At 39.7% G+C, this 27,264-nt stretch overlaps 1 protein-coding gene across 2 annotated transcripts in view; it reads left to right on the forward strand.

The window, feature by feature from the left end:
• KIAA1328 (KIAA1328 ortholog) overlaps window positions 1-27,264 on the forward strand; it is a 174,792-nt gene that overhangs the window by 48,875 nt on the left and 98,653 nt on the right. For both annotated transcript variants that reach the window (XM_032095326.1, XM_032095327.1), the window contains one exon: window positions 19,773-19,900. In XM_032095326.1, coding sequence (XP_031951217.1) covers window positions 19,773-19,900 — 128 coding nt within the window. The remainder of the gene's footprint in view (window positions 1-19,772; window positions 19,901-27,264) is intronic.

The following is a 27,264-nucleotide window of genomic DNA, read 5'->3' on the forward strand; positions in this document are numbered from 1 at the left end:
TCTAGCTCCTGACCTCTCTTCAATCTGGTTGTGAAGTGGTGTTCTGACGTGCATGGCTCTGTGTTGTTACTCTACAATTCTTGTGTTCTCTTTTGTCCTGTTCCCAAAGAAGTACCTATTTCCCTCGATTATTTTACTCAGAAGAACTGGTTAGATATGAAGCTTTTTCTCTTGATTCAGATAGGTGTCTCATCCTGCTAAATTTCATGTGGCTCCGTCAGTAAGACTTGTGTGTTTGTCTGTGTTCTGTTTAAAAAGCTAGAAATTGCCCGTAAGTTCCTTGGTATGTATTTAGGTAAGTTTCCCTTTGTCTGGAAGAATGCCTGTGACTTGGAGGCTTTTTTGTTAATTGATCTTGAAGCAGCCTTTAGTGGATTTAGTTGGAATTAATTTTAAAATTGCTCCTTATCTACTCACTAAAAATGAAGTGCACTACATTTAATTCTGTTGAATATGTCTTGGTTTGAGGTTGGGGTTTGTTTTTTTTTTTCCTTAGCGGGAACAGTTTATTTAAAGTGTTCTGGTGACTCTATTTGGAAGGACTGCAGAAAGCCATAAACACAGAAAGAACAGGAACCGGAGAGGGGATTTTCTGTTTCCAGAATGATGGTCCAGGAGCTGGTGGCTGTGGAAGGGGACAGTGTGGGTGACGCTCCTGAGCCGCGTTTTGCGGAGCTGGAGCTGTTTCGCCGCTCCGAGTGGCCACCAGGTGGCAGCGTTGGACAGCGAGTGCCATGTCCAGGTATCGGGACTCAAATGATGGCTTCGGGCTTTCTTTTGTTCTCCTTCTTCCCCTCTTTCCTTTTATTTCTTCATTATCCTCTGCAGCCAGGAGCTCCAAATTTGAACAAACTGCAGGTTTCATCCGTCTCTTGCAGTGTTAATTTGTGAAAGGGTCTGGTTTTGGCCATGGTGCAACGTGCTAAGAAATTGTTCAGAGGAGCAAGAACAAAATTTCTTTGCAGGAGGGTGCAGAATGAGGGGAGACACTCCTTTTTTGCTTGGCTCAAGAAGGTTCTTTCTTATCCCAAACCACATATATCTGTCCTTCCTCTACCTACTTACAGTACAAAATGTCATCTGGAAAAAAAAAAAAAAAATTAGTTATAATGTAGCGGCAAAACTGTTGCCTGGAGAGTGTGCCTGCTGAGAGCCAGGCGCAATTTGGAAACAGTAATAAGTTTCCCTTGATAGGATTATTTTCACTCTGCTTTAAGGGGGAGAGAGGATGGAGAAGTGTTTGTTCCTAATGGGAATGCCCTTGAAAGAACAAGTAGACGCAATCAAGGGAAAAATATACATATTCTGCAGTTAAGATTGTAGTTCTTCTACAGACTAGAATAGATTCTAGTTAAATTAGAAAAGAGGTGGATTATGTGCCGAAGTTCAGTGCAGCAGTACCAGCCCCGCAGCAAATGTCAGCATCTCAGCTGTGATGAGTGGTGTGTGGTGTTTGTGGTATGAGATTATTTTAGGGTGCTTAGTCAATGACTTCATTTATGTAGCAGGAAATACAAGACACTTGTACCAAATTTATATTATCCTTAATGCAAAGAATACATTAAGCACCTTTTTTTTTTTTTTCCCCAGTCCTGTCTCTTGTAACTAAGACCCCCTCAGTTTTTTTGGGATGAAAATAAAAAAGCATTAGCTACACTGCATGTTTTACTCTGGATGTTGAAAGTCATCTTTTGTTTTTGCTGCCTTCCCTGACAGTTTTGCATCCCTCCTGCCTTGAGGAAGCAGAATAAAAAAGCTATCGTCTGTTTGTGGTGGTCTATAACTAAATTGATTGCAAAATATGAGAAAATTATTTTGGTGTTCCGTGTTGTACAGTTATAATTATGGGTGGGTTTTTTGTATGTATGAGGTAGTTGGGGTAGTTCCTTTTGTTCTTTGAAAATACGTTGAGAACAAAGTGGTAGGCTTTGAGAATGGTTTAGAAACCATGAAATACCAACTTCTCCCCTCAAAAAGAGTCCAGGTAGATTTGAAGAGAGGTGAAACTGCAGGTGGGAATGGTCCTTCCTCAAGACATTGGAAGAAAATAAAAAAGAGGAGATACATGAAGTAATTTTTACATGTTTGTTACATGTTCACATTGTAAATATGCAATGCTGTAGCTTTGACACAGTCAGTATTGCACTGGGCCTGGTGGTAACGAGTGCTGTAACATTTATCTTTGCTTTTTTGTCACTTAGTTTGTACCTTCTTTACTTTAAATAATTCCTCATGAGAGAATCCCTGGTAAATCAGGGCTGCATATTCCAAGTTGCTTATTACATTAGTGTGAGTCTGATGTATAATTCAAGCAAATCAGTAGTAAAAGATTTAAGCCTTTGTCAGTTAGCTATAATGACTTCAGCCAAATTTCTAACTAGTTCACCCAAAGAAGTGCTGATCTATCTTGTACCTTTCTACAGTATATGGAAGGTTTTTCCATTAAAAGTAGAATAAGTGGGATATATTCCCTGAGTTGTGAGGAAGGTGGCAGCAGTGCAAGTGGCATCTGAAGGGGGTTGTACCAGTTACTTTCCCAAAGAAAGGCTAGTTGTGGTTTTCAGACTATTTGACTTTCTGGCATGAGGCACTAGGTGGCTCATATAGGATCCATTTTATTATTGATTATTCTGACATACATAAATCTGATTCTGCTTTGGATACCTGCTGCAGAAGTGCCAGTCTCTGTACACCTTCTTTGGTGTGGTAGTGTGGAGGCTCCCATACCTTTTCTGCTGAACACCAGACCAGGATATGCTGTGTTTTCATCACTCCTCTTTTGGGACTGAGGTCCAGAAGTCTTCTCTGAAGAGCATTTATTCTGGTTTTGCAAAGCATTTTCTTCCAATTATTGGTTGCCTGACTCTTACTTGTTAAATGTGACCAGTTTTAGAGTTCTGTCCCTGCCTTTGTATATTTCTGCAGGAATGTTAGGTTTTGGATATTAAAAACAGTGTAAGGACACATTATCCAATATCAGCGCGATGCTGACCAAATTAGTGCACATTAAATAGAATATTGCTGGTACATAATGGACTTGAAGAATGTGATTTTTCTTTTTCTTTTTTGTTCCATTTTTGTTCAATTTCAGTACAAGCTACAAGAAACAAAGAATAATTTATAAAAACTTTTTTCAACCAAAATCAGTTTTTGGTCAGTCAAGATATTTTTTTATGTGTTTTGTTCCATGTTCATGGCTTTGTTGTTTGTGAATCTGTTGTCTTGACCCTTGCTAGGAAAGATAATATTATTACTAGTTCTAGACTCTAGCTAGGAGAGAAAAGATTTCTAGTTCTGTGTTTGGCCTCAGACTCTTCAAGAAATATGATCATGTTTTTTTGGGGTGGGGGGGGATTTATGAAGAACTGTGAGGATAATTACATAGTTGAGCTTAAAAAATATTTGCCATTTAAATGAGAATATATAAATTTGTTGCATTTGAACATAATTTGATGAATTTGGCATCTCACTTGCATGTTACATGGAAAAGCTGCAAGGACCGACATACCATTGACATCAGACAAGCTGGGCAAACATACTAAAAAAAAAAGCCTAAAACCCCAAATACTAATACTTTCCCAATGCAGCAGTATACAGATTTACCAGTGTCAATGAATATTGTTCTGCTAGTATATTTCTTATTTCATGCTTCATTTTCTTTTCTCCCAGAGCTAGAAGTGTCATAAAGTGTTTTGCATTCTAAGTACTAGAGATATAGTGTAGAGACAGTATTTGCCGTGTTCTTAGAAACAGAAGGCACACAGTGAAATTTAAAAAATTGAATAGACAGTTACACCTCTACCATTTTACAAAAGAAATTGGCAAGAAGTAAACATGTGGGCATTGGGAAGAAACTGTGCCTGTATGTGGATGACTTCTTTTTTTTCCCCCTGTGCATCAGAACTGAGAGATGCACTTGCCATAGTCAGGTCTATACTTAGGCTTTGCGTATTAGCCTTCAAAGCAGTTAACGATATTTAGGTTCAGCCTAGCTATCAAGAGGCAGGGAAAGGAAAAAATGCAGTAAAGAAGTGGCTCAGCTTCTCTCAAATGGGCTTTAATTGAGCTTTTTGTGATGAAAAGCTAATGCTATCTGTTTCCTAGAGATGACTGATTCTGTGTTCCAGTTGTTAACTGAAGAGATAGGACTGTAGTTAGAGACAGCTTGTACCAAAATACGGTAGCAGGCATTTGGTTGTTGACTAAAGGTTTTAAATATATTAAGTTATGCTGGAGGGGGAGGAAGAAAAAACTATCTATTTTTGTTACAGGTTGTACACTTAGCTGTAACAAATAGGAACACTATGGCTGGTGCTAGACAAATATTTTTAACGTGGCTGTTTCCTGCCCTAGTTCTTGGAACAGGAAGTAAACATCTGTATCAGAGAGGATTTGCTATTACCACTGATAATTGCAATGATTCTCTTCTATGAAAGCTACTTAACTCCAACAGCATATTTAACTACGTATTTTAACATATTTGTATGGCGTGCATACAAATAAGGTCTATTTTCAGTAGTATTCTATACCTCATTTCTGCATTTATCAGCTGTAATACATTCCAAGTACTTCTGTATATCATTGAAATGAAAGATTTTACTGCAACTTAAGAATGAACATTTATGTTTCTGACTTCCTCTGTTTTTCTTGCCAAGGTTTCTTTGATCTAAATACGGTGAGGTGCAGAAAGAGGATAGTCCCAGAGACCACTGGTGTTCAAAATGCCAGTGCAGTGCCTGAAAATGTTGCCTCAGATTGGTAAGCTTATTCAGGCAGAACAAATGAGACCAAAAATGCAGATTCTGTCAATAAGTCTGCACTTCATCTCTTGCTGTAGCAGGGAACATTACTAGATCTCATGTTGTTCTGCCTGATTAGCTCTATCTGGAAAAAGTGAGCCTTTCCTGCTGCTGAGTTAGAGGTATCTGCTTTAACAGTCACAAAGGAAATGTGAAGAAGTCAGACATTTAAAATGGGTTGTAATGTTTATTTGTGAATACCTTGTGCGTAGAGCTGGGGAATTTCTCTTCTCACAAGAATTTCAGTCTAGGAAGTGGCATATTGGCAGTAGTGTTCATTTTCTTCTTATACTACAAGCTGGAAGATACTTTGCTCCTAGAACACTACTTAAGTTTAAGTGTGGGGGGTTTTTTACCCCTCTATTTTACAGCCTTGGAAACTGGCACATTATAGGCTCAAAAAGTTACACAGGAGTGGATCTCTCAGTGTAGTGTAAATGGAAGGGACTCTGTTCGTGAAAAAGGAAAACACAGGAAAATCTTTGTATCAGTTCCTGCATGGCTGAGTCTGTAGTGAGCTTCAAAGGTCTTGCATCTGAGGAAAGTGATGACATGAAGAAAGTGTTCTGTGTGGAAGATCATGTAGAGATCAAGAGAATTGGAAGTGAAGTCAGCAAAGTAATATTTCTAAAGAAAGCCTTGCGTAAGAGAGAAAATAGAAGGTAAGTTGGAAACTATCTCTAATATGAAAGGTTTTAGGAACAGAAGGCATGAAGGTGAGAGCAGAAGGAGGAACCAAAAGGAATAGTTATGGCCATAAATATGTGATGATGACTGTAGCAGGACATGAAGTGAAAGAAGCTGGGTTTTGTAGGACTGAGTGAGGAGTGGATCATGAATTCCTGTGTAAGGTACTGGGCAGAGAACTCACTGTTGAGGTGAGACTTCATCTAGCAGCTATGAAATCTGAGGGCACGTGCTTGTACTGGGGGCAGTTCTGCTATTCCATTTAACATTTCCCTTGGGGGGTGTGTGCACAGCCCTCTTGATTTGGCGCTGATTCCCCCTGTAGAGGCTGCTTATCTCAATGAAACTTTGCATCAACAGGCCTGCTGTAAGCATCTAGTCCCACTAATAGAGCTATTTCTAGCTCTTCAAGTTGTGAAGAAGGTGGCTCTTCATCTCCCAATCAGTATGCTGCTGAGTTGCGTGGCCTATGGCTATGTAGACTGAAAAAATACTGAAGGAGTCCGAACTTCAGCATTCATCTCCGAGAGGTGACTAAAACTCCTTGTCCCTGTCCATCCATTTCAACAGCAGAACTTTCACTGAAAATAAAAATTTGTGTTAAACATAATTCAAAGCCTTATAGTAAAACATGTCATGTGGTTAACCTTTAATACAATGTAGCATTTAAAGAATAGTTTGCATCTTTTGCTGGTAAATTACTACATAAATATTTAGATTAGGTGTGAATAGGAATGTGGCATTATTTATGGATCCATATTTCTCTGGCATTTCAGATGCATGGTTGTTTTGCTCCTTAATAAATGCAGACATTAAAAGAACAAGCATACACAAAGTGCTAATTTTAAAGCTTTGCAGCTCAGAGGAGAAAAATCTCCCCATGTTTTGTTAGAACTGCTTGTCGTCTCCTGTTGCATGATAGAGAGAAATCACATAAAACACTAGAAGTTGCATTAAGCTCCTTTATTTCTAATACTTGTCATGGAGTGACATGTCTCACCTGCTAGTAGCAGAGCAACCTGTCAGATCTGAAGACGTTCTCGCTTCAGAGGCAGATGTGATATGGTACAGTTACTGCTTTAATTTTTGTCCCTATTTTGCTTCAGTTCTTTCTCATGTTAATTCTTGGGAGGGGAAGGCAAGACTAGATGAAATGTCTTACTCAGGAAAACTTGAAAAAAGAGGAAAGTACACATGCCTTTTTCCTGGTTTAGCTAGGGATTGGACTGTTGGGGAGGCTGCCCAGAAAGCCACGTCAGCAGCATGGAGTGCAACAGTTCAGAGAATGGTGCTGACAGAATGGTACTGCAGGCTCTTGTGGAAGCACTCTTGGATCTGATACATGTGAGTTCTCTTACTTCTGTGTAGTTCTGTAAATCACATACCTTGTCTGTAGCTCGGCTTCCCCCATACCAGATGTGACTTTCCCTGCAGAGTGAACATACAGGGATGATGACAATAAGTCTGTTGATACCTGTGAGCTGGTGAGATACTGCAATAGTGAAGGTTTCTGGCTGTTAGGAGGAGGAGTAAGTTTCCATTTGAGATGGAAAAGGTATGGATGTTTCCTTGATCTGTTGAAATTAAGGAGAGGTACCTAGCAGTTCTGCTGCAGTTTTGGCTTCTAAATTAATCCTGCACTAAAGAAGTGAATTCTTTGGGGGCTATTAGTCCTCCACAGTCTCCATGGTATTTATCAGTGAGAAAATCTGATTAAATGTTCAGTGCTTTTGTGCCCTTGCAAGGTATTCACATACACTAATTATCCTTTCCTGCTTGTCGGCAGGAAATAGGCATTCCCATATAAGTTGGTGTGCAGGTTACCTTGATCACCTGTTGGTCTGGAAGATACCCCTAATTTCTCTGATTTTTCTAGGCCCCTGTTTTATAAAACCTTTCAGTGTTTGATATCTTTTTCCCATTTCCTTTTATTATACTTGGTTTGATGGCTCAGAAATTTATTATAACCACGGGAATGTATTTTACAAGAAGGCCTGTTCCATTCCTGAGTTGACTAAGCTCTTCTAAGCATCCGTGGTGATCCCTGCGTTATCAGCAGTGGCTGTATGCATGGAGTCATCTCACTGTGATTCTGACTGCATTACAATAAGTAAAGAATTTGCCAAAGAACTATTTGCTTACTCAAATACTAATCCTGTGAAAGGAGGATATCTGAAAGTATCATTTTCTTGCTGCCAGTAACTGTCTTTATGCAAACTCTTTTCAGCTGTTTTTTCTTCTGATGAACACTTTTGAGTTTAGATTCAGGAGTTCCTGTCTTCAGGAGTAACAGCCCTCCAGCACTGATACCCTCAAGGCTAACACATAGCAGTATTTCTCTAAGACGAATGAAGAACTATAGTGTGAGGGAAAAAAAGTCATAGCTATGGAGATGTTTTCTCTCTTCCCCAACAATCCCTTAGACTTCCTTGGTTCATACACATCAGCTGGATACCTTGGTATGCTCCTTGTAAGAGGCCAAGAAAACCTTCAGGATGTCAGCTAATTTTTAGTGATATTAAATGTGAGGATTTAGGGATGAGTGTTTTTTCTTGCAGGAGGTAGCAATTTCCAAAACCTCATGACTCTTTTTACCTGAAAGCATGTACAATTCCTAAAAGCCTGAAGTTCAGTGTGAATGGTTCAGTGTCACCCTGGCCTGTCCCAGCAAGATGCATTTTCTGATACATAATAACCCAGCCAGAGTAAACATCTTTATCTCCAAGAACAGTAGAAAAAATCCCAGGAGCTGTACATTTGGCCCATGGAAGTTAAGTCTTTGCTATCAGTACTTCCCAGGAGAATCATTCCAGGTCATTAATTTTCTTTCTCTTCAATAAGTGTTAACCACTTGATTTGAAAACTTTTTTTTTATCATAGGGTAGCTTCAGAAAGTGTGAGGGAAAGGGAATTTTGTAAACATGCTTTCTAACAATGTACAAGGGGTAGCAGTTCTCCTCAGATGGTTACAGAAGAGGTATCTTCAGTGTTCTTAAAATGTTGTAATGTTTAACTTATTAACTGTAGTATGATGAGAACATAAAACATCTGTATTGTGTTAAAGTCCAGTGTTAAAATACGGTCAGTGGCCACAAGCATGTGGCAAAGTGTAAGGTCAGGATAAGCAAACACTAATACCTGCTCCCCAATGTCTCACAATGTGTGGAAACCTATAATTAATAACTGCAGTCAGAATGTTTCTCTGTGTTTGATAACACTGGATGGTGGTGGTGGTGGTGTTGTTTTTGGGGACTTGTTTAGGTGAGTCCCTATAAACATTTGCAGCCTTGTGTGAAGAGCAGTTCCACATCTTAGGGGAACTAGGGCTTGTAAACACCTGAATCTGCTCGGTTGCTGGGCAAGTGCATTTTCTCTGTCCTGATATGCTTGCAAGCTCATAACAGTTTGTGCAAGAATAGGGGCCAACCCTCTTTGGTGTACTGAGAACATAAAGGTGGATATCTTTTCCTCCCCTTCATATAATTTTAAGGTACATTGTTCTGGTCTGCCCTCGTGCATCTGTGGACACAAAGGAATGTAATCTGGGGAAGTGTTGTACTGTTCTTACCTTACTCTTCTTCTCTGATCATCCAGATCTGAAGACTTTTTAAATGCCTCTTAATCTGACAAGCTATGGGTCACTACCTATTTCTACATAGGTAAACTCAAACTGTCAGGAGGAAAGGATACCATTATTCATCAGATTGGGAAGGCAGGAGTTTCCTGTCTTATGTGAACGGTCTGGGTGTGAGGGAACTGAAATAAAGAAATGAAATCCAGAGTGTTGGACAAACAAATGATTTTTATTTTAAATTTCTCCCAGTTTTAGACAGCCCTGTTTACCTACCCATGTCTCTGATTTTGAGTTGTGAGGCTTGGTTTTGAGCCTATCACCAGGAAGAGCCACAGAACACACCCAGTTTCAGGCCATACTGTTTGAGACTTGAGTGCTGTAAATGATGTAGAAATGTGCATGTATTAATGAGGGGTATAATAGGTTTGAGTGAAAGTGGGAGATAAGATATGTTAATCTTGTATATTAAATAGTCCTACAACAATGAACCTTACAATGAGGCTGTTATTAAATCTTTCCTTCACTGGCCTCAGTTCAGTGAAACCAGTGCTTCTGAGTTTGGCATGTTTAAGGCCAGATTTCACAAGAAAGGACCAACTTTCTGAGGCCTTTGTCATTTTGAAGTACTTATCAGAAATGTGTACAGCACATGGTGGAAAAGATCTTTCCAGCACTCCATCATGGAATATTTTCCCTTTTTTGGGCTTGTGGACACCTCCCTTAATACTAGTGTGCTGGTATGGAGTCTGTTTTGACCTCAGCTGTGTCTTAGGAAAAGGAGTACTGTGTTTCTCTCATCTGCGTCGTGCAAACAGATTGTGTTCCAACAGGGTTAGAAAGACTGTCAAAATAGCAATAGTTTTAAAGGAAAAAAAAATTTATCTAGAATGATCAGTGATTTTTACATTTGGTGCTGTTACAGCTATAGCACTGAAGACAGTTCCATAAGAAGGGCAAGGTTTCTTGGCTCACTGGTATTTATTTTTTTCTATTTTCGTCCAGCAGCATTTACAGATTTTCATCTTGTCTCTTGCACCATTTGCCAATAGTCGGATTAAAGTCTGCATGCTGCTGTCTGATTATGTTCTAGTTTAAAAGAAGGAAATAATAAAGTTTAAATACCCAAACCTGATGCCCACTGTGGAAGATACAGAGAGGCAACCATGTTAGGAAGCAGCAAACAAAAACTTCCCCTAGCAGCCAGGATTTTGTCGTTCTGAAGGTGGTGGGAGCTGGGCTGAAGGAGAGACTGCTTTTCTCCATCAGCATTATTCGTGTTTGAGGGTAAGGCAAAGGTTCTGTGAGAGACATCAAATATATAAAATTAAGAGTGATGATTGATTGTTTCCTGCAAGGAAGCAACAAGACAGACACTACTGTGTATTCTCAGGTGATCCCCATTCTGATAGTAACCAAGACCAAACCTGATTAGCTTAGTTATAAAACGAGTTGATGTTTTTGTGATCTTACATTCTCATTCCCTGCAAAGCAGACATCTTTTTGATTTAATATGCATGTTCTTTAATTGAGATGGAGGTGGTGTAGCTCTGCTCTCAGTAAGTTCAGCTTTTACATTCCATTTCTCTTTTGCCTCTTCATCCCCTTTCCTCCTTGCATCTGATTCCGAGCTCACATTTATCCTGTTAAATAACTCCTCTTACTGTGTCTAAACATAAGAGGCTGGAGCATCCTTTCTCAGATACCTCAATTCCCACCTTATCTCTCCTCAGGCTTCTGCCAGGAGCCCCATCGTCAAATTAGAGTAAGGAACATGTCTGTTTTAATATCTAGTAGTACTGAGATGACAAATGGCTTTATGTAAACGGTGACGGTGGCTACTGTGAAAGATTTTTTTAATTCTCACAAAGGCCTGCAACTAAATCAGCAAGTGTTCCCAGTGACGGGTATGTCACGTAAAGCCGCGACTGCCTCTGCGGATGGGGGAGAGTGTATTTTGAGGAAGAACAGTGGCAGGAGGATTGCACGGTGGATTTTCACGTTTCAAAGCGATGCGTTCGATCTCTTTTCTGTAAGAAAGTGAACCCGAGCGTTTGCCCGGGCGCGCCGCCGGGAGCGGCAATACCCGGGGCGGGCACACGGTGGCGGCACAGCCCCACGTTTGGCGCGGCCGGGACCGGTCAGTGCCACTGCCGGCTCTGCAGATGCACATATGGCACGGTATTATCATTTTATGGTTACAATTATGAGCAATTTGATAGAAAATGAAAGCTAAATTATGCAATGTTCCTTTTATTTGTTTAATTTTGCGCTCAAAATATGTAGAAGGAAAAATAGCGCCGGTTTTGTGTGGGATGGTGATAGGTACAATGCCTCCTTTTGGCTTCGTGTTCTCACATAGCGCAGGTTGTGATTATTTTCTCTCGTACATGATGAAATGTGTGGAGTTGTTCTCAGGTGCTGGGACTGTTTCGCACAGAAATTGTGTGTGTCTGAATCTCCAAGCTCCTTTCTTCCATAAAAAATGCATGGTACATTTACTGGTGGGTAGACAAATACATAAGTAACAAGTTCCTTCGCAGTTTCCAGTGGAAGAGTCTGGGTAGCTGTGCCGTTTAAGCAAATGCCAAAGGAAGTCTTTAAATTCTGAAAGTCACTATAGTCATTGGCAGAGCTCCCCTGAAAGGAGCAAGTATGTTCTGACAAATTCCTTCTTGCCAGTGAGAAAAATCTCCTGCCATAGCAGTTCTTCAGCTAAAAGTAAAAATTTTCATGGCCCATGCCAGGACCTGTATCTTGTTATGATGATCTGTGCGGTCTGTATTTTGTGTATTCAGGTTCTTAGCTTATCTCTCATCAGATCCCTTATGTTCATTATTATTAAAATGCATGGTTTTCCCTGTATATGTAGTGGCATAATTTGTCTTCTGTATGTCATGTTCTTCCTTCCTTTTCAGTAAAAGAAAGTTGTTAGCAGAGCCAGGCTGTAAAATAAATCTTTGTTCTATTTTTTTTTCTTTGCTGGTAAGTATTCTTTTGTTTGTAGTAATGAAGGTAAGGCTGGAGATGTGCTTTCCACTTGGAATAGAAAATGTGAGCTCTGAGATGGTATTTGCATTTATCGATCCAGGCACATCTGTTGGCATACGATGGCGTGTGATATTTTTGTCCTTACCCACCTTTGAACCAGAGAACATGGCAGATAAGCTGTCCAGTTTGATTAGCATATCCTGTGGAAAGGATTTTCAATACATAGGATCAAATCCCCTACCCTAAACTGCTTTTTCATTTTGAAAGTATGCTAGAGACTTCTCTGAGTTCATCTGCTATATTGGGAATTAGTTTTAGGTTTAAATGCTTTCCTTGCTCTCATCAAATCATACGGGCTATCTTTTTCTTTGGCCAATTTTAGATGCACTATATTTGTATTGTGCATCTCAATATTTTCCAGAGCGTTAAAGCAAACTTGGGAATTTCATCATCTGTGTGGAGCAGAGCTTCTTGGTAGATGATATAAAACTTAGGCTGTCTATAAAAGAAATTACAAAATTACAAGTACTTGGATAAATCATACTGGTGAATTTAACCAGGGTAGGAAGTTTTTTCTTTACTGCTTTTTCTTCAGGATCAGTTTTAACAGTGGCTCTACAGGTGCTGTAGGTGGAAATGGAAAGATTATTTTTTGAAAACAACTCTTCAGCTGTTTAGGACACTGGGTTTTTTATTTCTGTTCACACCTGACATCTGTGAGTCCAGAGACTAGATTTGAATTTGAAGTTTTACGTGTGCTTTGTGAAAGCTCCAAAGGACCTCCCTGGCTTTGTCCCTAACTTTCTTAACTCAGTAGCTTTTCTGTAGGTAGGTAACCATAACTTAACTAATTTGTATGCACCATATGCAGTCTCAGCTCACTTCAAAGTGTAATCAAGTCATGAACTAATTACAATACCATATTCCCAAAGAATGTAAATTTAATTTCCCTTCAAACAGAATGGGAATGTATTAAGCAATTCCTTTATATGAGAGCTGTGGCATTCAACAACATAATGCTGATGCTTCAAACAGGAGTGAAGTTCTTAACTTTTGTGGACCTTCTGACCTTTTCCCTATGCATCTTCCCTTTTATTCTTGCATCTTGAGTTAATTTACTGACTGGATAACAACATTAAAATATTCAAGTGTAAATTAAAATGTAACTGCTGGGCTTCAGATTGGAGATCACTCCAATCTTATTGTATGTGACTTGCTTCTTTATAGTGTTTTCAGAATTGTGCTTCCTAAGGCATTTGGATCAGAAGGAAATTGTGTTTTGAATTGAAGGCTCATAAGGTTCAGACTCTCACCAGATGATTTCTTTAATACATCGAAAAGTGGATGTGCAGAAAGTTCCCTACAGGTTCTTAGCATCACTGTGCCAGGGAGTCCACATAAACTCAGTTATATAAGAATGAGCGAAGTGAAGTTGTTCATAAAACATTTTATTACCTTCAGTCTTTGCAGCAACTTCAGAGTTTAGATAATAAACTTTCATAGAAGTTACTAGTCTCTACCCTTTCTCAGAACAATGATTCACATAGAGTCAAACCACTCATTTTATTTCTCTTAATTTTAAAGGCAGAAGAAACATGTTAGGGTTGACTTTGATCCGTGCCTGGATAGTCTGATTTCCAAAATGTAGTCCTGTTGCTCTTCTGAGATGAGATTGTCAAAGCACAGGACTGTATGTATTAAACACAAGCAGTAGTTTAAAATTAAATGTGGGTCAGCTTCCAATGAAGTATGTAATTGTTAAATGCCAAAGGAAAGAGCTTAGAATATCTTAGTTTATATTTTAAAGTGTTCCTTTTACATGTTAATTCATTAATACCAGCAGTTTATTTTTATTCATATGACTTTTCATATGTAAGTAGTTGAAGCTGCATTATTTTAATCCTTTCTTTGGTTAGGAAGAAAAAAGCCTGCAGGTGGAAATCAGAATGACATACATATTGCTTCTTTCCCAAAAGGCACAGTATCTCTCTCCTATTGATATGCAAAATATTAAGGCAGAAAATGAACCCCATTGCTTCATGTGTCAAAATACTGTGAAAAATACATGCTTGGGTGATGCATGAAAAAAAAATGTGGGTCCGTTCAAGCTGAGCACACTTGTAGTGGAATTTGTTGTGGGTGTTTGGGGCTCTGCAGACTATAATTAGGTTCCCTTGTACTATGAATGTTTAGATGTAGCTTGATCCTTAGTTGTAGCTACAGGGATAGCATAGTTTGGGGACCCAGCTACATGGGTCTTGGCCTTTGCCTGAGTTTGATGAAATGCTTTCTTACTCTTGCAGCATTCTTTAAAGTAGTTTTTGGACTACTGAGTAACTGTACAGTGAAATGTTGTAGTACATGGTGCCAAAGTTATGGATGCAGTGGTGTGTCTGTTAAACAGCTGTGAGCTTGCTGTGACATTCTTCAAGTGCCAAGCACAGGCCAGCTGCATTCTGGAAGTGGTGTAGTGTTGCTGTTGCTGCCAAAAAGACTCTAAACCCCAAACAAACCCCACAAAAACATCGAAGCAAGGTAAGTTAAAGCAGGCATGTGGTGCTTGATGCTGTGCTGCTGGGACTGTGCATGGCTCCTTGAATGGGTCTGGCACACGTACCTGCTTGGAGAGCATGCAGACAAGCTCAGTTCTGCCTGCAATTTATCTGAGTAGATTTTTCTTGGGAGACCAAAAACATCTCAGTGCTCAGTGTAGCTTCATCAACCCACTGTCAGTGACATTTCCTCAGCATCTCCTTCCTTGTCTAGTTTTTATCACAGCATTTGTCTTCAAGGGACTACCTGAGGCAGTGAAGAGAGTTAAGTCTTTGCTGAAACTGCCAACATGATGATAACTAGTCAGGTTTCTAGATGCATGTCCTTAAGCAGAAATTTAAAAAGACCAGTGTTTTGTGGCTACTGGGTCATGGTTGCAGATCCCAAAAAACTTTCTTCATCACATCACTGAAAGTTTCTTGTATCTCTACCACAAAGTTCACATTTAATGCTGTCTGATTTAAATTCCGATCCAATTTGTGTGCGTTTGACTTTTTCTTTCCTTTGATTGCTTTATTCATCTTTGCATATCTCTGTAATAGCTCTGAGTCTCTAGAGAATCTTCCATTGGATATGGGGACTGATGGGACTGCAGCATCTTGTGGCTGAAGATGAGATTCATCTCCTGTGTTCTCTTCTGGCCGTGGATCAGAGAATGTAGCCCTGAGTGAAAGGAGAGTCCAAGCTGAAGCTACAGTCAGGGACTACAGGAATGAGTCATCACTAGGCATCTTGTTTGATGCTTGGGAGGTCTGTTAGGGCTTTTATGCATGGGTGAATGCAGGCAAACTCTGAGCTAATCAGGTGCAAGATGAATCTAATCTGTTAGTGCTGTGCCTAAACTGTGCTAACTTACCCTGCAGCTGCAAGACCTGTGTCCTGGAGCTGGCTTCTGGAGTGTGGGGCTGCTGGGCTGCACCTGTGTGCTCAGACATGCCCAAAGACTCCCTGTGACACAGTTTTCCCATGTGTAAAAAGGGAACAATAGAGCTACTGCCTGACCCGAAAATGCTCTTGGCAAACCAGTGAGGAAAGTGTCACTAGATGGTGAGTTCTCACAAACACTCTGAAAATACAGAAGGGCCTTTGTTACTAGATTGATGGCAAAGAATCTCGTTAGCTGTGTTCTCTTCCCTTGCTAGTAGCTTCTAGAAAAGTTTTTTCCAGCCTCAGTTTGCCGTGATCAGAAGCTGCTTTAAATTTATATATTTTTTAAATAAAGTGAGGTAAAACTAAACATTTCTTCTTAAATGATAAAGGCCCCCAAAGAAGTCTTTCTAAGGAGAAGATTCTCTGTCTTCGGGCCCGGTTGTCTTTTTCCCTCTTACAGAAAGTGATACAAGAAAAGCAGAATTTTGGTAAATAGTCCTCATGGAGTAGCCTGGTGTTGGCTTCATTTGGAAACCTGGACCTGAAGAGACCAGCAGTTGTTTGAATTGCTGTAGCATGAATGTTGCTTGCAGAAGGATGTGGACACTGATGTGTAGAATTCAAGAGCTTCTTAGGTAGATGCTGGATGCTCTACACTAAAACATTTCAGATTTTAATTGTATATTCACTTATATTCAAAGTGGGAGTGGAAACAGTGGAGTGGGAACAGTGCAGGAGGTCAGTGGGTGTGCTAGAGACAGGCCCTTTCCCTCCCAGTTTCTGGGGAAGCAGGAACTGCAGCTGTTTGTTCTACCTCAGCCTGTGGGAGGCTGGCAGTATTTCAGCAAGGAGTAAGCTGTGAGTACTTGATGTAGCCATGGAGCCTTAAAGCCTGAGGATTAAGAATGGAACTGAAGGAAGGGTAGGGTTGAGACTTTGCAAGATGGATAAATACTCCCAGACTGGTGCCTCTTGCTGGAAGAGGTGTCCTCTGCTCCCAGCTCCCACTCCCTCTGCTTGCCTCATGCTGGATCTTGTGCCTGGCCATCCCTTTCCCTTGCTGGGTCAGTTTACTCAGGCCCATAGTGAGGGGTCTGGGGTGGCTGCAGAGCTGGTGTGGGTGGAAGGAGCGAGTGGGAGAGTATCTTTGGAAGCAGTTGAACATGAAGTTGGTTGTACCTTCTTGTGAAGCTTCACCCCGAAGGAAAAGCTCTTTGCCTGGCTCCCTGGATATCCATCCCTGGCTTCTGTAAGCGTGTCACCACTGTGTGCTGGCAGCCCCTCTTCTCAAAGCCAACCATCTCCACTGAGGTTATTATCTCTTAAGAGCCCCAAATGAGCTCTTAGTTCTTTGATTTACATTCAGTGAAAAAATTAACTAATTTATTCTATAAAATATGTAGTACTTGCAGTATGGCACGTAAATGTGGCTGTTGAAATCCTAACCTTTGCATTTCTAATTTTGATTTTTTTTTTTGTTCCCCCCCTCCACATACAACCTTAATACTTTACTAATAAACTGCATAAAAAGTATTACTCTAATGCATTCAGATGCATATTTCCTGGACATAAAACTACTGTTCAGTGAAATGCCAAGTACCACTTCTCCCAGGTAACTAGCATCTCGCAAATCCAATGTTTGTGCTCCTGAACACATGAAGAATTACCTAATGTATGCATTTAGGTGTATTACTTTTTTTGGAATGCAAATTTATAGGACTATATATACTGTTTTTTCAAACTTAAAACATTTTTTTTAAAGCAGATTATGAACATATTTATCATAACGTATATATTTGTCCAAAGACTATATTGCCTTAGTAGATGCATGACCTTGTTATATCTGAATGACTTAAATGTTTTTGTGGCAGTGTTGTGTATTGCCCGCCTAATTTGTAGGAGAAAAAAAGAGATCATCTTGCTGCTTTTAGCAAAAAATTCAATAGAATGAGGTAGTAAGGTCTAATATTAAGGCTTTCTTTTTTTTTTTCCCCCTAAAGAACACATTCTGCAGTAAATGTACCAGCACATTTTTGAGAATTGCCATACTTTCAGCTATTCTGCATATGTCTTAAACAAATGAATTCTTTTTTCATATTCAAAGCTTCATGTTTACTTAGTAAGCAAAGCAGGGCTTTAAACTCTTAGACTGTGGTGGCTGTAACAATACTTTACTTAATGTAGAGTGATTGTGTGAATGAACAAGGTTTTAATCTTCTAATGCACCAAGTTTTACTGTGGCTGACCAAATCTCACAAGAATTTCAGGGGCATCTGCCATTCAAGCTTGTGAATTATTGCCCTTCCCACTCATGACTGCATAACTGGCCCTTGGACAATCAGGATTTGCTTGCATACTTTGCTGATGTTAATTTTGCTTGTCGTGTTTTAAATGAATTTGGCAGTCACATGCACATCGTGTGTACAGTGACGGCTCTGCAGTCTGTGAAGCACAAATGGGGCATCTTCTTAATGGTGCTTGGGAGTGAGGGGCAGTCTTGCCTGGCTTTCCAGTAGGACTGACACTAACACTGTGGCAAGAGTGAGGGTGGCTGCCTGGCCATCACTTGTGTGTCCCAAGGCTGTTCAGGGTACTCATTCCTGGTGCCAGCAGTGTGCTAGCTGGAGGGAGGAGAGGGCAAAATCTGTTTTGTGGGGAAGGGGTTGCTGGAAGCAAAGTGAATTAAGAGGGCTGTAAAAAATTGATAAAGATAGATAGGACTGTCCGTTTTTATATTCTGCCACATAACATGGGTTTAAATGAATTTCCCTATAATTTGTCTTCAAATACCGACATTTAACTCTTAGGCTGTATAAATGAACTGGCTTTTGCTAAAGTAAAATTCATGCCCTGCGTCCAGGCTAATATGTTCACCTACTATAAACATTACTGCCTATGGTTACAACTGGAATAAAAAATTCCTTTTATATACATCATAGCTGGCAGAGACTCCTGAGACCACCACAAATCATTTCAGCCTTTTGGTGCTCTCTGACGAGATGAACTGAAATGTAAAACAGCTCTGGCTTCAGGCAGGCTGGCTCTGGAATGCAATTAGCTTGTTAAGACCATTGTTTGTACCCTCCCATATTTCCAGGTGCTTAGCAAAGGTGTTATGAGAGCTCTCCTGATTGATTTCAACATTGGGGTTTATTAACCTTCCATTCCTTCCTAAAATGTTTTGCTTATTCTCTCTGTAGCCTTTTATTTAAAGGAAAGAAAACCAACCAAACAACAACAAAAATGAAGCCCTGGCAAGGCCACCCGTCCTGGAAAAAGAATAAAGGGGGGTGGGGGGGGGGAGGGAAGGAAAGGCAACAAAACTGAACCAAAAAAAACCCCCTTAGGGTCATAACAGGGAATAACAAAGCAGTGAGTTATTTATGCAGCCATGATTGGCAAAAGTGATTGCAACATGAATTTGCCCAGAAGCAATGATTAGATCATAAAAATGTTAAGGAAATCTGTAACTCAACACCGTTTTATAGATTGAAGAAGTTTTTGTTCCCTACCTTAATTGCAGTGACTTGTTATTAAAGTATTTATTCAGAGTAATCTCTTTGGACAGCGAGCCCTTATCCCATCTGCATGCATAATTAAAAGTGAGGGGGGAGAGAGGGAGCATAAATGGTTTACCATGCTACATGAGCAAGGGAGGGAATTACACAATGACAGGTGAAGAGCAGATTTATCTCCTGTTGGAATTTCAATGCTGCAAGCAAGGCAGGACACTGTTGCTAATATCCTTACAAACACCAAAGTTGCTGCTTCTCCAGATTACTGTCCAAAAATTATTGCTGGTCTGTAAAAGGCCTGTAGCACTGCATCTGTGACTGTGGGGTTTTGAGCCACTGGTGCTCAAGCAAAGAGATTAGATTTGGGTATGTGGGCTTGTGAATCGATGTCTGTGCTTAAAAATAGACTATTTACTTACTTGGCTGGCTATTTATTTATTTATAAATAAACACTTGTAATGGCTGGCTTTGCTGAATACGAATCAGAGGCTTGTAGTTGTTCCAGCTGAAACAATGTCATCACCTGCCTCCTGCTGCTGTCCCTTTTCCGATGATAAAAGAATTTGGAGCAATTCTTCTTTTTCCACTCTGAGTAGAAAGAAGGTTGTACTTGAACATTCATCTCTAAGCAGATTTATCATCATTAGGCGCTACTTAAACCCACGGTATCTGTTTTTAAATTGAACTGTTATGGATCTAAATCAGATTTACACAGAGTAAGTTGGTATATATTTGGCTATAACTGTTTGCTAAAGAGTGTTTTTCCCTTAACTTCTGATGTCTCACCTCTGCAGCAGCAGTATAGAGAATGCCAAGAACTTTTGAGCCTCTATCAGAAGTACCTGGCTGAGCAGCAAGAAAAGCTATCACACTCCCTTTCTGAACTCAGTGCTGCCAAGGAAAAGGAGCAGAAGGTAAGCTCTCTTTTGCCATCTCCTTTTTTTCTTTAAATGACTTAGTCAAAACATCTTTTTGTTGCTGTAAGTGTATTATCTTGCATCATAAAGTATTGAATCCTATTTTGTGATTGGTTTCCTGTGAGTCCTTCCCTTAATACACGGATTGCAGGAAAACAAACAAAAAAACCCCCACAACTTTTGGGTCAATAATATAGGTGAAGTTAATTGACCATGTTGTAATGGAGTAAGAATCATGGGAACCCACACCTTTGCCAAGGAAAAAGTTAAGATGCTCTTCTGTTTTCTGTTCTGTTATTTAAACAGGAAAATAATCGCAGTCACTGAAGATACAGCCTTTCACATTGTGGCTTTTGATGATTGAAAAGGGCATTACAGATGATGTATTTGGTCAATAAAAGCTTTCTCAAGTCTGTAAAGCAGCTCATCTCATTTGAGCTATTTATAGAAGACCTATAGTTCTATATGCAGTTAAAACCAGAAAACGTTGGCTAGGGGATACGTGTTAAATTAAGTGGTAAACTGTTTCTCTGATGTAGGTGCCCAAAACCTCGAGAACATGGTTGCTTGAAATTTTTTTCTGGTAGGTAGGTGCTCGGTTTGCATCCCTGCTGATGGCAGATCATACCCTGGAAGAGAAGACTGCCTATGCAAGTGCTCTACCCCATGTTCTTGCTTGCTGTTCGCTGGTAGCAGCTTCCATCTGCAGATCTCCAGAATCCATCTTACATTAAGACCATGCCTTTTTGAAGAGGTTATGCCCTTGATCCTCTCTTCTGCTGGAACAGTCTAAAAGGCTTATTTATAACAGGGCTAGAAGTAAAGTCATCAGCACAGAGTATCCAAAAGGAGGCCTGATTCTGGCGTCTCAGTGGTTCCCTGCTGTGAGAATTATACAGGAGATCCTGCTTCTCAGGAGACTGGAGACTGTGCAGGAAAGAGTCTTTTGATTCTCTTCAGGAAGCAGGTAGTAATACTCTGACTTCATTGTCATCAGGAGTGGGGTTTTTTTGTCCTGATGATGTGGTTTTTTTAGGGTTTTCTTAGCTTTTTTTTTTTTTTTTTGTCCAACATTGTTAGACATTGAGCTGGTTGTCAGGCTTTTAATCTTTTGTAAACATTTCATTCCCATTCTTTTGTGTTTATATCTGCCATCCATTTTTGTGATGGCATTGAGTCCAAAACAAGAATATCCTTCTCCCAGAATGGGTGATGTCTGTGTTGTTGCTTGTACGGTATGCAGCTTGCTGGGGATCTCCATGGAAAATTGTCCAGAGGAGTCCATGTAGTCCAACAGCACTGTGGCAGCTGTGTTTTGGGTGATGCCAATCCTTCCTTCTGGTTTTGGCCTGAGTGTTTCATCTCTAGTCTTTCAGCTTCAAATACATTTATCCTATACTAGGTTAGACCTTTGTATTGAGGGATCCGGTGTCTTCACATCTACAGAACAAAAGCATGGAAGCAGATAATAGGAAACCTTTAGCCCCCTGACTGTCAAATCGGTTCAACAATCCACGTTCATCTCCTCTTGTTCTTCTGTCTTCCTAATCACTCTATCAGTATATACAAAGAGAATTCTTTAAAGTTGTTTTCTGGTTTCATGTGTGAAGTTTTATCAAGCTCATCTTTGATTCCATTATTTCTTTTCTCTATACTTACAGGTACTTTTGTCCACAAATGCAAATTCAGATATTATATCGAGGTTTGCCTTGAAATTTCATTTATGGTTACATACTCTACAGCTCCAGCCTAGCAACTCTGAAATTACCCTGGTCCTCTTGTTGCGTGCAAAGCTTTCTAGGTATAGATTAAAACCTGTCAAAACATGCTTCAACTGGTTTTTCTTGTAGCATGCAAAATGTTTCTGATGTTTCTAGCCTTCCTCTTTAATTTTCTCGTTCTTTTCATTTGGCTCTATAAATGGTTACCGTTTTTCACCCAAACAAGCACTTTGTGCTGTTTCTCCTCACAGCTCAGAAACTGTGGAGAGGTGAGCAAGACTGCACCACTCTGTCCGTTCTTTTCCTCACTCACTCCTTCATGGGATAGCTTTCGAAACCCAAGAAAGGTCACTGGGCTGCTTCTTGATGGACTTACTTGTTATTTTCACACATCTTTTAATACCTGAACTATGAGCTCTCACTGTCCTGATGGGTCTCTTTGTTCTATTTCAGTGTTGTCTTAACACAGTAGTTCAGGCCGGCATTGTTCTGTCTGCCTGGATGGGGTCTGTCCCAGGGGAAACACAACAGGGAGGGATTTTTGAGAGGAAAGAATTGGAAGAGGACAGACCCAGAACACTTTCCTGCTGTTCCGACTGCTGCCCATGCCAGTTCTTATTGCCCCGCTGAAGCTTTTTCTGTTTTAAGGTGGACTTTTACAATAGCCACCTTACTGAAATATTAGGCTAATGAAAGTCTTCCTGAGTTTTGTTTGAATCCAGATGCATTTGAAATATTTTCCTTGCTCGTTTTTGTCTGAGTTGAAGAAATCCTGGATTTGTCTGTGTTTAAAGAAAGACAACTAGTTTGCTACATAGTTTTGTCCTCAGAGAACTGTCTAGGAGACATAATCAATGTTTCCTGTTTTAGGACACTGCTGATCTTACTGAGGTGTCTGTATTTCCATGTGCGATGTTGTTCCGATTTTCCCATGTCTTGCAGAAACCTTGGACAGCACAGTTGTAATCTGTAATGAAGCACTTCTTTGTTCTGCCTATTTTGAGCTGTTCTTTCTTGTTTCTGTTCGTTTTCCTTACTTGTTTGGAGTAATTTCTAGAGCTACACCTATATCTTAACATCCCCTGCTTCTGCTTTCACGTGCCTGTCTCCCTCATTCTTACCCTACCATAATGCTGATCATGAGCTACCACTTTCCCCTGGGCTTAGATAGGTATTTGAAAACATCTCCTTTCAGTGTTTAAGTGCCGGGTTTTCTGTCAGGATAAGATAATTAACAAGTAAAGAGAACTGCAGCATTACGAAACATCGATGGCATCGTTGTAAAAAGAGGTGGAGTTCTATAGGATGTAAACGACTGCAGTAGCTGTGTGCATGTGGCTGAAATGCAGCCCTGGTTTGTAGCTGTACTGAACTAATGCTGATGCTTTGGTGTGGACTTCTATTTTTGTCTGTTTTAGTATCACCTAACGATAGCAGTAACTCTGAAACCATGTTTTTCTCTTAGCTAATATTGCTTCATTATAATGAAAGTCAGCCCTCAAAATGTGAAGAAGCATCCTGGTAGTAGTGAAATAAAATTGCTGGGAAGATGGTGGTAAGATGATTTAAGTCAGAACTCTCATGGAGTCAATAATCAGTAACTGGAACATGGAACTTCCGTTTTTTTGTGAGATAAAGTTAATTCCATTTGAAAAGATACTTAAGGTGACATGAATTGAATTATTCAAACTGGCCTTCTCAGCATTAACTCTAGGTTAATATCTCATGATGCCTCTGGTTTCATTATAGGAGTTTTAAGTACATAACTTTTTATAATAAATTCAATACCTAGAAGCCGAACTGAAATTGGTTTACCTTCTACCAACCCATAAAAAGAAGCATTAATTGCAAAGTGAATATTAAAGTGGTCACTAAAGTTGACTCAGATTCAGAGAGATAGCACTTTGGTAAAGGAAGAGCTTTACTGCAAAATAGGCTTCTGCCTTGCTGTTAATAGAAAATATAATTCATATTAAAATGCAGTTAAACTTTTCTATCAAAAATGATTTTTGAATATACTCTCTGCAGCGCCCAGATGTTCAGTCTTTATCATTTTCAGAAGCTTTACACAGACATGTAAAGAAAATTGCCCTTGTTCTAGGTAATCATGTCTGACCTAGTTTATATACTTGCTACTTCACTGCCATCTCAAACAGTGGCAAGAATCCAGTTTGCTTTGGCAAGTTCTGGCTGATGAATCTGTAGATGTTTTGCAGTGTAGGCTAGGACTTGAGGCTCTGAAGTTGGACAGGCAGATAAGTTTCTGCAGAACTGGGGCTCTTGAGCTCTATCACCTTAAGGAAGGATAATACCTGTGGTCTCGGCACTGCTTATTAATGTTAATCTTTGAATTTACAAGTACAGCTGGCAGAGTTTGTTTCTTATTTGTGGAAGATTACCAACACATCTGCCAATTCCCTCGATTCACGAAGATTCTTGTGTGTGTGTGTGTGTGTGTGAGGCTTCAGTTCTTCCTTGTGTAGAAAAAGCATGGATATGGAGTGGGATTATAAATGGAAGGGAATATCAAGAATTTATTTTCAATGGTGTATCATTTCCCCTCTCCTTCTGTGTTCTGATGTCTGCCTCCTCTTTTGGGGGGTCTGCGAGTGGCCTTCATCAGGAGGAAGGTACTGTTCAATGCTAAGCACCATGCAAGCGTCCTGAAAAACATGGTCTGCTTTGGATGTATTGTAAAATCCTAACAAAATTGACTTTTGGGAAGGCTTTTTTTTTTTAACTTTTTTTTTTTAATGTTGCTATTTCTCTTTTATCACTTCTTAAAAATTGTTGAATGCAGTTGTATCACTTCACAGTAAAATCTGAAAAAAGCCATAAGCCTTGCTTTTTTTTCATATTGGAAAATAGGATTCGTGTCCTTTTTTTTTTTTTTTTCCATAATAAGGATGATTACATATTAAAACTTCAAACGTTACTTACTTGATTTATTAATTTTTTTTCTTTGACAAAGATATCGAAACACACCAATCTTCAGAAGCCTTTCTGTCCCTAAACTTCCCCAGTTCGATTTTTTTTTCCAGCACAGGTCACCTTTAAACACATTCTTAGCTTGCTTAAAGAAAAAAAAAAAAATCCCACACATGCAAAGGGTTTTGAATGCTATAAGGTAAACCTGCATGATAGAATTGACTTTGTCTGTTTACCCAGCTGTATGGGAACAATGGATGAGCCCATCGGAAAGATACTTGAAAACTGGGATAATAAATAAAGAACTAATTTGAGTCGGGACTCAAGGGTATTGGAATAATTTTGCAAGGCCAACAGAGACAGTTTTAGCATGAGTAACTGTCAGGAATAGCCTTGCATTACCTGTGTTACTTTCTGCAAATCCTCTGATCTCTCTCTGTGCCTCTCTTATCTGTAAAAATGAGATAATGTTTTTATCCTCATTCTTTCTGTTTTTTTACTGAGAATGTCAGATTTCGGGTGCTTTTTCATGGGTGTTCAAAGTGATTAGCAGTGATATTTCAAACATAGGGTGATCTGGAATAGACTACCCTATAATAACATGAAGAAAAATAATGTTTTTTTCCCTTTTACCTCTAAGATACTAGGTCATAGTTCATTTACCTGTCTTTTCTAACAAATGTTAACACTGAACAGGAATGCAGATGGATATAAATATTTAAGCAAAAAGGAAATACCAGTATTGCAATACCTGTGTGTTGCTAGCATTCACAACAGAATTCCACCCACACTCAATCCCCTGGAATGTGTGCCAGAGTAGAACTGTTTGGCTCACCCAGTCTATTTTCTTGATGTGGATGACACTGTATTCCTAGTGATAAGCACTTCACTCTCAACTCACTCAGTTCACTGCTTAACTGAGATTGGTGCCAGTTCACCATCTCTTTGTTCTACAGTCTTTAATCAGTCTTGTCTCTAGTCGCCTTAAGATATTTTGATTTTCCTTTTGTTTTCTTTGAATATACCTCTCTCAGTTTTATCCATTTAGCTTTAAAAACTGTCCCTCCTGTGGAAATCTTTCCTTGGGTGAGCTGTCGTGTCTGGTGTATATTTTTCTGTTGGGGGATAAATCTGGAAAGAAGACAGTGCCTTTCTTTCCATTCTCCAAGATCAAAACATCCTCTTGGCTTTGTAGGCTTCTGATGATACTGTTATACTTGTGAAACATCACCTCTGGATTTATACGAGCATTTAAATTTGCAGCAGAACTTCCTGTCCTTGAGAAGCACTTTGCAAACTCTTAGATCTGATCTTGCAATTTCTCCAGTCTAACTTGTAGTGGCTCTTGGGAGAATGCATTGTGGCCATACTCACCAGCATCCTCTCACTTTGAAGCGGGAGTAAGGCTTTCTTCAGTGGATTCAAGGCTGCATATGAATGCACTTGCTGTCAAAGACTTTGTATTATGCTACAGGCCGTGAGGAAGGAAACTTCTATCCATCACTTTGTGGAGTTGCTATTTACCTGGCAGTCATTAGGAGTGTAGCTGCCTAGCGATACGCTGGCACTACTGTTGTATAGTCCATTTGACCTATGCACGTGCCCTTTGATTCAGCAGTATTTAGCCTTTTTCAAAGCTTGAGACTTTTGAAAATCAGTTTCTCATATACTTACATCCTCAATTCACCAGTTCCCAGTTCCTAGACGTGTCTGATTCCTCCAAGTGTGGCATGTCTTTCATATTGTCATTAACATTACCTTCCTGAACTTCAGGAAAGTTGTTCCTGGTAGCTTTCAAAGTCCAGTTGAACCAGGAACCTAATATACTTTGAAGCTTGCCTTGTTTTGGTGAGGTGTAGACCAGATAACTACCACAGTACCCATCCAACTTGAATTTTTCAGTGACTGTTGTATATTCTCTCGTCACCTGCCCTTCAAGAGGGAGATGATTCCATGAGAACATATTTTGGTAAAAAGTGAAAATGCTTCTGCGCCAGTCCAACAGTTGGAATCCTATTTCTGAAAATGCAGACAGTTAGAGTTGTCATTTCTTGCTGTTGAAATGAATATAGTCTGTAGTTCATCTAGGATTTCATAATCTAAATACCTTTATTCATCACTGTAGATTACAGATAGCGTGATATAAGCGATTACTATATTGAAAGATAAATTGCTTGCCATCTCTTGCCTGCAAAGCACACATTTTTGTGTGTTGATCAGGGTGTTTAATTAGAAGTGTCTTTATTTAATGAAAGCCAGGTGATTATCAGTTCAGGGCACTAAAGGTTGGTCTTTGTATGGCAGAAAGATTTTTCATGAGAGCTGAGGGTGTAATTTTCTTTCAGCTAAGAAGGTGGGAATTCGTTATCTGTCTGTACCAGGATGATTGCCTGCAGAAATATCTCTTCGAGTTAGTTCTGAATACCCTAAGATTTAGCTTGAGTCTTTCATTTTGAGCTGCAAAAAGTTCAAACTTAAAGTTTTTCTGATGCACAGTTTGCCATTTGAAGTTTGTAAGGAGTCTCCTTCTGGGATTTTACCCACCATAGGACAAATTTCTTAAGTTCTTGAGACAGTTGGACTCATCTCCTTATATAAGCAGAATGTAACTGGTGAGGTGGCATCAGCACAGGCCGTGCATCCACAGCATTTACTGCAAGTCTGCATACATATTGCATGTGATTTTTGGTTAACAGCAGCATGTTTACCTGT

The sequence above is a fragment of the Corvus moneduloides genome, chromosome Z, assembly GCF_009650955.1.
Source record: "Corvus moneduloides isolate bCorMon1 chromosome Z, bCorMon1.pri, whole genome shotgun sequence".
NCBI classification, from domain to species: domain Eukaryota; kingdom Metazoa; phylum Chordata; class Aves; order Passeriformes; family Corvidae; genus Corvus; species Corvus moneduloides.